Genomic DNA, 9,844 nt, shown 5'->3' with positions numbered 1-9,844 from the left:
CTATTTTGTGCCATACCTGTCTACATTTTCAGTATGAAATAAGAGAATTATTTTGAAAATCTGAAGAATTTGCACCCGACTGCAAAGTGTGACGCAACCATTTTATTGATGTGCATCTTTTATTTTGAAGGCCAAACTTCACCGGGTACAGGATGAATTACATCGATAATGCCCGAGTATTGCCGAGCCGACCGGAAGTTGTGATATACCGTCAGAAACTGAGAATATTTTTGTCATGAAAGTACAAATACTGGGAACTATTAAAACGGGAAAGTGCCGGGGGAATACTGTAAAAATACGGTGAGAAAGGGAGGATTTGATATGCATGTATTGCGCATGCGCATGCGAAGTGCAAGAACTTCCGGTTTACTCACGTGGCTCTTGTTGTCACATGACCGCTTTATCGCAAACGTCAACACAATGGCTGCATACTTACAGTGGCGTAAATTTGCATTCTTTGACAAAGACACAGTAAAGGATCGTTTAGATAATGGGAAAAACTTTGATCTTCCGAATGGAATATCGGCGTGCGACTCCGGACGTGGTCATATTGTTCTTGGAGATATCCTTCACTAGTTTGAATTAGCCTCTTCGGCTAATGTTATGCTAGGCTATACGCAACTAAAGCGACAAGAAAAGGAACAGTCATGGTGCATGGTTTACTGTTTTTCCAACTATTAATGGATTTTAATCAAGGCGACTAGTCCAATCTAAATAGTGTGTAGTGAATATGTGCAATCATTTACATATTGTAGTGGGGACTAAGTCGGGTGTCAACTCTTGATTTACTGTATGATATTGTGAATCAGTTGTCCTTAGCCATATTACATATGGACGGCAACATCTGGCTTATGATGCGCTCATTGCAGCTGACAACTTTCCAGGCTTATAAGTTGCGAGTAACACATCTCTTCCAACTGAAACAACACAGCATCCTTGTAACAGTGGGACAGGATGAACACGGAATGAACCCCCTGGTGAGTATGAGGAATAGAGTATTGAAGCCTGTATTTTTTTTTTTTTTTTTTTTTGCTGCTCATTTTCCACACCATTTAAGTACATATCCCAGTTTACAGCCACAAAAAGCTGTCCTTAAATGCACCATAGTTGCGAAAACATGCAAAAGAGAAAATTTAATAGAACTTTTTTTTGCCATTCCCTGGTGATCCCGGAATGTAACTACTCTCAAAAGTGTGACTCTACTGTACTTTGTCATTACCAAATTCCCAAATTGAAGCCTTGTGAACAGTCAGGTAACGCATACAACTGCTTGTTGATTGTTTAACAGGTAAAGGTGTGGAACTTAGACAAAAGAGACAGCGGGAATCCTCTCTGCACAAGAATTTTTCCTGCAATTCCAGGCAACAAACCGGCAGAGGTGTCATGCCTGAGTGTACATGAGAACCTCAACTTTATGGCCATAGGTATGTGGCAAAGACATTCAGTTATTACAAATGCTTTCCTTACCGCATATCAAATTGACAGTTTGATTTCTCGCTAGGTTTTACAGATGGCAGTGTCGTTCTAACCAAAGGTGACATCACTCGAGATCGGCACAGTAAAACCCTGACTCTACACGAAGGAACCATCCCAGTCACTGGTCTCGCGTTCCGCCAAGTTGCAAAAGTCACACATTTGTTCGTTGCCACTCTTGAGAAAGTCCATGTAAGTATGAGCGCTAACTAGGTTTCTATTGGGTTTATATTTATGAAAATATGTCTCTTATTTCTAAGCAAGAAATCCTGATTTACCTGTGATATGCTAATTATTCTTAACAGTATACATGTTGTCTTCTCTTTTTTCTTGTTTAGTGCTACACCCTGTCTTTCAAAGAGTATCCAAAAGTCGAACTGGATACACATGGGTGTGCTCTTCGCTGCTCCTCCATCACAGATCCCTCACAGGATTCTCAGTTTATAGTTGCTGGTGATGAATGTGTGTATTTGTACCAGCCAGACGAACGAGGTCCCTGCTTTGCCTTTGATGGAACCAAACTTTTGGCCCACTGGCATCGAGGATATCTTTTCTTACTTACTCGGAATACAAAGTCACCCAACAAGTAAGAACACTGAATGTTGAAAATGAAAGTACAGTAGTAGAAGTAGTAGTAGTAGTTTGCCTGAGGCTATCAGTCAATCCGAGTTAGTATATGATTGTAAATGTTGATCTGAAATCTGTGTAGAACGTCAAGATCAGTTTACCGGCACTGCCTTGACGAAATGACATCTTTACTGTCTTCACGCCCTGCACAGGACGAGGTTCGGAAGCAGGGAAAGCTCCCCGTCAGACAAACAGCTTCTGACCATCTATGACTTGGACAACAAGTTTATCGCCTACAGTGCGTCATTTAATGACGTCATTGATGTGGTGGCTGAGTGGGGCTCCTTTTACATCCTCACCAGAGATGGTAAAATGTATGTTCTTCAAGAAAAGGACACACAGACCAAACTGGAGGTAAGCTATGTGGATGGTTTAATTCAGTGTTTTTCAACCTTTTTTGAGCCACGGCACGTTTTTTTTACATTGGAAAAATCTTGTGGCACACCACTAACCAAAAATGTTACAAAATGTCACCACGATCTCACACGTGCATCAATAAGTCTATCGGAGGAACAAGGTAGGTGTTGCCACACGGACCAATATTACATTGCTCTGCCAGTCTTTACACCACAGACACTCCACGGTAGCCACATTTGACCACATATGACCACTTTTTCTCTTTCCGAATGACCTAATATTCCAATCTCTTGTCTACATGCGCCGTGAAAATCAACCAGAATAGTCAATGGGGCATGCGCAGTAAAACGTAAACATCAACATCACGTGATACCGACTTCCTCAAGTTTTTCTTTCACTTGTTGGAATAACTCTGTATTGCCAGTTTTTCGTCTGTCCAGTCTTGAAATTTAGCCCGGGATAAATTTAGATCACATTCAATCTTGCTAATATTTTATAATTAAACTCAGTACATGTTTTATATAGATATATATTTTCTTTTTTAATAAAACTGCACTTGTGAATAAAGTATAGAAGGGTTTAGATTCGGTTTCACAGATAGCGGTAATGCATACGAAAGCTGCTTGCTAACCGCCAATAAACAACAGAAGAAGAAAAACACCACGAAGAAGAACGCAGTCTGACAACTTTCCATTTGAGCGGGTACAAGATACCTCAATCGGATTGGGGAAAGGAATATTCCACCCCTGTTCAATTCTTTCCGTTTGAGCAAATAAACCAAATGCAATTGGAATATTTAGGTCCATGTATACTATTGACATAATGGCTATTGACATAATATTTTCAAATGAGGATTAATAAATGTTAATTATAAAAAGTGATATTGGATAATTCCTCACGGTTTCTCAAGGTACACTAGTGTGCCGCGGCACAGTGGTTGAAAATCACTGGTTTAATTACCTCGGTGTATTTTAAAACTAGACAGCTGTAGTATTTGTAGTAATCGTAGTAATTGTTACAAAGATACAATGCGATATTCTGACTTACGGTCTCTCTAAGTAAATGCAAAGTGATTTATTAATGGCTTTACCATCCGAATATAATTAAACAGAACACTGCAACTGATTGTCTTTCTTTTATAGATGCTGTTTAAGAAGAATTTATTTGTCATGGCTATAAACCTAGCTAAAAGCCAGCACCTGGACAGTGATGGGCTATCGGAGATCTTCAGACAGTATGGTGATCACCTTTACCTTAAGGGAGACCACGATGGCGCTATTCAGCAGTACATCCGGTAATTATATACGCCTCGATGCTCGGGCCAAAAAGGAACGTGTGTGTCGTTAAATTCTATTAACCATATCCACCAATTTCCCCCCCTGCAGCACGATTGGGAAGCTGGAGCCATCTTACGTTATTAGGAAATTTTTAGATGCACAGAGAATCCACAACCTGACATCTTATCTCCAAGCATTGCACAGGCAGTCGTTGGCCAACGCAGACCACACTACACTACTGCTGAACTGCTACACTAAGCTGAAGGACAGTTCGAAGCTGGAAGAGTTCATTAAGGTGACGTGGGATAACTCCAAGTTATTACGGATAATTCCGTGTTTTATACTGTTTCTAATTGTGTGTTTTCCTGTGGTTTCAATAGAGCAGTGAAAGCGAGGTCCATTTTGATGTGGAGATTGCTATTAAGGTTCTACGACAGGCCGGCTATCACAGCCATGCTGTTTTCTTGGCAGAGAAGCACATGCATCATGAATGGTATTTGAAGATACAACTTGAAGATCTCAAGGTAAAATGTGTCACATGATATGGGCGTCTTTTCAGGTTTTTACTTGATATTTGGTGTTCAGGTACTTTTATTCATCATTTCCTTTCCAAACCCAGAACTACGAGGAAGGGCTACGATACATCGGACGCCTTCCTTTTGAACAAGCCGAAAGCAACATGAAGCGTTACGGCAAGACGCTGATGCATCATATTCCAGAAGGTACAACGGTGCTTCTGAAAGGCTTATGCACTAACTACCAACCGAGCGGGGAAAGCGCTGAAACCGACAGCCACTTGGAGAAGAAGCAGCTCAATAAGGTGTGTGTGAAGTCTTCTCATTGTCAGTTTTCTCTCACATCTACCCAAATGGGCTGCACGGTGGTCTAGTGGTTAGAGCGCAGACCTCACAGCTAGGAGACCAGGGTTCAATTCCACCTTCGACCATCTTTGTGTGGAGTTTGCATGTTCTCCCCGTGCATGCGTGGTTTTTCGCCCACATTCCAAAAACATGCTAGGTTAATTAGGACAATTAGCCCTATGGACAATTAAATTGTCCATAGGTATGAATGTGAGTGTGAATGGTTGCCCTGTGATTGGCTGGATGGTCTCTCGCCCAAAGACAGCTGGGATAGGCTCCAGCACCCCCCCGGCGAAGCAGTAGAAAATGAATGAATGAATCGACCGAAATGTAATTTCTCAACAAAAGGCATTAAAATCACAACAGAAAAAAAATATAAACCATATCTTTCCGTCTCTTTTCAGGCCAACTCTGAGGAATTCATTCCAATTTTTGCCAACAACCCCCGAGAGCTGAAAGCCTACCTAGAACACATGATTGAGGTGGATCCCCGGTCTCCCCAAGGGGTTTATGACACGCTCCTTGAGCTCCGACTGCAAGACTGGGCACATGAACAGCACCCTGAGGTCAGTGCAACACATCCAAAATGGCTCAACACACACACACACACACACACATTATAGCTGCCAACATCATGGTCTGGAGCTATGTGAGTGGTGCTGGTGCTAGGTAGCTGCAATTCATGATAAAACACGAGTTATTACATGTACTCTGACATTCTGAAGCAGAGCATTTTCCAATACGACCTTGGTTACTGAAATTTAAGGGATGTGCTCACCAAACTTTAAATTATTATTAAATAAATATAAATAAATATAAATACATTAAATTATTATTAAATAAATATAAATAAATAAAAATAAATATAAATACATTAAATTATTATTAAATAAAATTATAAAATAAAATTATTATATATCCAATTTTTATTATTTATTATTATTTGTTATTTATTATTATTATTATTATTATTACTATTATTATTACTATTATTATTACTATTTATTATTATTTAAATTGTTTGTGCAATTTACTGTTTACGCTGTACATTATTGTTCATATTTGGTGTCATGTATTTATTCTCCACATTATTAATATTATTATTTATTATAATACGGGAGCCAGGCAACGACATTTCCTTGGCAATTTCACTGCTGTGTTATTGTGCATATCTATCTATCCATCTATCCATCCATCCATCCAATCTAATAGTGAGGTGGACATTTGACATTTTGCTGAACACAAATATTGATAAGCTTGGTATAATATATAATTAATCTTTTGATAATTATTTACAGAAAAAAAAGATCCTGCAAAATGAAGCCTTGTCACTCCTGAGGAGCGACAATACCGTGTTTGATAAAGCCCTGGTCCTCTGTCAGATGCACAACTTCAAAGAGGGCGTCCTTTACCTCTATGAAAAGGGCAAACTGTAAGTAACAATATGGGCATTTTTGCATTCCACCCATTTTAGATTCCAAGCTAAGTCAAAAAAAAATGCAAATTTTTAATAGACATATTAATTCTAGCTTATAGAAGTGAGACAGTTGATTGATATCCTGATTATATGGTACCGTTAGCTCTCAGGGTTCTCTTTATGAACCATAATTTCCTTTCTTTCCCCGCAGATATCAGCAGATTATGCACTACCACATGCAGAATGAGGTGTACGACAAGGTGGTAGAAGCTTGCAAATCTTATGGGGACCAGGAAGGTTGCCTATGGGAACAAGCGTTGGGATACTTTGCAAGAAAAGAAGAAGACTGCAAGGCGTACATCAGTGAAGTCTTGCATCACATTGACAAGAACAACCTGATGCCTCCTTTACTTGGTCATTTTGATTTTTACCAATTTCTGCTTGTTTTACTCAAGATGAGCAAAGCAATTGAAATGTTTTCTTTTTATGTGTGTGTGTTTGTGGTTACAGTGGTACAGACACTGGCACACAACTCTACAGCAACTCTGTCAGTTATCAAAGACTACCTAATCAATAAGATGCAGAGGGAAAGTGAACAAATTGAGGACGATGAACGTAAAATCCGTCAATATCGTGAGGAAACTGCTCACCTTCGTGCTGAGATCCAGGAACTCAAGACAAGGTAGGTTGACACAAGATGGCTTTCGTTCAAAGTGCGAATAATGCATAATTTGTGCTTTGGGGAGGGTTAAGGTTTCAAAGTAAAAACATTAATGCCAAATTTATACAATCAAAAGCTGGTTCATATTTCATTCATTCATTCATTTTCTACCGCTTTTCCTCACAAGGGTAGCGGGGGTGCTGGAGCCTACCCCAGCTGTCTTTGGGCGAGAGGCGGGGTACACCCTGGACTGGTGGCCAGCCAATCACAGGGCTGGTTCATATTTATTGGAGCTAAATAATTCATAGTCATAGTCAGTCCCTTTTTAAGATGGAGTGGTGGCACGGCGGTCGAGTGGTTAGCGTGCAGACCTCACAGCTGGGAGACCAGGGTTCAATTCCACCCTCTGCCATCTCTGTGTGGAGTTTGCATGTTCTCCCCGTGCATGCGTGGGTTTTCTCTGGGTACTCCGGTTAGCTCCCACATTCCAAAAACATTGGCGACTCCAAATTGTCCATAGGTATGAATGTGAGTGTGAATGGTTGTTTGTCTATATGTGCCGGCCACCAGCCAATCACAGGGTGTACCCCGTCTCTCGCCCAAAGACAGCTTGGATAGACTCCAGCACCCCCCTTGTGAGGAAAAGCGGTAGAAAATGAACGGGACAATTAAGGTCTAACAGTTTATTCGTGATACTCCCTACTTAACCTATAAATCTCAATATTTCCACACAGTGCGAAAATATTCCAGAAGACAAAGTGCAACATGTGCAACAGTCCCCTGGAGCTCCCATCAGTTCATTTCCTGTGTAGCCACTCCTTCCACCAACACTGCTTTGAAAGTTATGCCGAGAGCGAGGCCGAGTGCCCAACATGTACTCCAGAAAACCGCAAAGTCATGGACATGCTGCGTGCCCAGGACCAGAAGCGAGACTTGCATGACCACTTCAATAGACAGGTAGGAAACACGGCTTCAGCAGACTTTGGGTTAAAGGGAAGACCTTGTGTATTTGTCACCAAGGTCGGGCATTGAGTCCCAAGCATCAATGGGAACTGGGATGAATATTACAATTCGATATATATATTTTTTTATTCGATAGTTTTGATTTGTAGTTTTGACGCCCTGTTCAGGTACCGGAAGAAATAGCACCATCATTTAAACCATGCAAATTCAAAAATGTCCACGGCCCATCTTTGTCCTATAAACAGTACATAGACGAAATGCTGCGTTCTCAGAGTACTTAACTTAATAATAATAATAACAATAACAAGAATAATAATCATAATAATAATAAAAATGTTGATAATAATCATCATGAAAATGTTAATAATAATCATCATAAAAATGTCATTATTGGTATGTAATAATTCTGATAATGTTATTATTATTATTGGTGAATTCCAAAAATAATAATAAAATTATGTATTGATTATAGTTATTATTAATAATAATTATTAATAGTATAATATTAGTTATTATTATCATTAATATTTTATTATTATTTATTATTATTAATAGTATAATATTAATATTAATTACGAATAGTATTAATAATATTAATAATAATTATTACATATATATTTTTTGTTTTTATAATTTTTTATTTATTATTATTATTATTATTAAGATTCAGGATTGAAATGAAAGCAGGGAGATAAAGGATGCCCAAACTTTGAATCTGTGGTGTACACACAAGACAGAATTAATTCTCATACTTTTCATAACTGCATTCAAGACTGGCATGATGACCAGAGAGCTACGTTCCAATCATAAACTATATAAGGTTTCGAAAATATTGTGACAGGTCAATGACACTCAATAATCAAAAGATTATTACTTAGGTCAATAAATATTTTTTTAATCGTGCAATAAATATTTTACAATAAAAAATTCAAAATAATATTTGCAAAAATGAATCATATTTTTAATGACCTCTCATGGGCCACTTGCAGTACCACCCTAGTCCACCAGGGGGCAACATCACTGAAATAGACTGTTCACATCTTTGTTCTGTATTGTGGCAACTTACATTTTGGAAGTACTCCTAAAATAGTCATATTTAGACTAAGATTGAATGAAAATGTAATGTTTCGGTCTTCCTGATTTAGACGACATTGCCATTTTTTTTTTAGCTCTGCAATATGTGAATAAAAAGTAATCTTTCTTTTTTTGGTTTTCAGTTACGCAGCTGTCATGATGGATTCTCTGTTGTGGCCGACTACTTTGGCCGAGGGGTTTTTAACAAACTAACTCTTCTTACGGACCCACCCGGCAGCAAACCTGTCGGTAATCTAGAAGTCGGTCTGCAGAGAGACCTTCTCATCCGCACCAAGAGGAACTGCTAGATAATCTCAATCTATCATGTCTTTCTGCGGGGGGACACTACCTTTAATGCCCCTTCTGCCTGTTTTTTTTAAGTATGTGTGATGGATATCTACCCTGAGTAATGATTTAATAAATGCAGTGGTACCTCGCTTTTTGTTATTAAGTTGTTAACTCAGAGCACTGGACTAAAACTGCACTTACAAATGAGACCTGTGTGCTTGCTTTTATTCTGCACTAACCACCCGCAGCATCATGACCATGTCCACATCTTGCTTGATTACATACGAGATCTGTTTTTTTTTTTTTTTAATGTGTCCCTTTTAATGAAATGTATACATTTAATAATGTCTATTCATGTGGTTTTAGTTAGTTTTTAAGTGATGCAATGCAGATCTACACAGCCCGTGTCTTAATATTTTAACTCATGTAGCTATTTGGAGGAGCATGCAAGAAAAAAACAGGTCATGTACCTTTCACTGGTGAGAATATAAATTGAGGATTAAAATTGACTTGTGGTGTTGTTTGGCTTATTGTGACGTTCAACTGTCCCTAAACAAAGTTCTCAATATTTCGACTAATGTATGTGTTTTTGTAAACATTGAGTATTACTGTACTTATGGACAAATAGCATGCATATTTAGTTTATTACGGAGAGATAGTGATACATATTAGTCACGTAAATGAGAGAAGCTATAAAAAAAGCTATAAAAATACGCGTATGTGTATAATGATAAAGGAATTAAAAGAACACAAATGGGATTACATAATATAATAAAAACAGAAAAGTTGTCAGAATAACGTACATAAGTTTCGAATGTAAATTAATATCAGCTTTGATCAATTTAAT

General features: G+C 38.4%; 1 protein-coding gene across 1 annotated transcript; it reads left to right on the top strand.

The window, feature by feature from the left end:
• The first annotated feature begins 392 nt into the window (after positions 1-392).
• vps11 (VPS11 core subunit of CORVET and HOPS complexes) lies at positions 393-9,506 on the top strand. The gene is made up of 16 exons (XM_058086939.1): positions 393-566; positions 833-977; positions 1,289-1,424; positions 1,502-1,665; positions 1,812-2,059; positions 2,253-2,454; positions 3,600-3,751; positions 3,843-4,029; positions 4,115-4,258; positions 4,354-4,554; positions 4,999-5,160; positions 5,893-6,026; positions 6,223-6,425; positions 6,522-6,693; positions 7,407-7,629; positions 8,853-9,506. The coding sequence occupies exons 1-16, from the start codon at positions 421-423 to the stop codon at positions 9,015-9,017; spliced, it is 2,784 nt and encodes a 927-aa protein (XP_057942922.1). The 5' UTR covers positions 393-420; the 3' UTR covers positions 9,018-9,506.
• Positions 9,507-9,844: the final 338 nt, after the last annotated feature.

Source organism: Doryrhamphus excisus, chromosome 11, assembly GCF_030265055.1.
Source record: "Doryrhamphus excisus isolate RoL2022-K1 chromosome 11, RoL_Dexc_1.0, whole genome shotgun sequence".
Lineage (NCBI taxonomy): Eukaryota > Metazoa > Chordata > Actinopteri > Syngnathiformes > Syngnathidae > Doryrhamphus > Doryrhamphus excisus.
The sequence above is the reverse complement of the archived record's forward strand: the minus strand, read 5'-3'. Positions and strand labels throughout refer to the sequence as shown.

What these genes read in the sequence shown, in the direction of transcription:
- vps11 (XM_058086939.1), top strand. Translation starts at nt 421, where the DNA reads ATGGCTGCATACTTACAGTGGCGTAAATTTGCATTCTTTGACAAAGAC. An exon ending in CCTGATGCCTCCTTTACTTG is followed by an intron (nt 6,426 to 6,521) that starts GTCATTTTGATT and finishes TTGTGGTTACAG; the next exon opens with TGGTACAGACACTGGCACAC. An exon ending in ATCCAGGAACTCAAGACAAG is followed by an intron (nt 6,694 to 7,406) that starts GTAGGTTGACAC and finishes ATTTCCACACAG; the next exon opens with TGCGAAAATATTCCAGAAGA.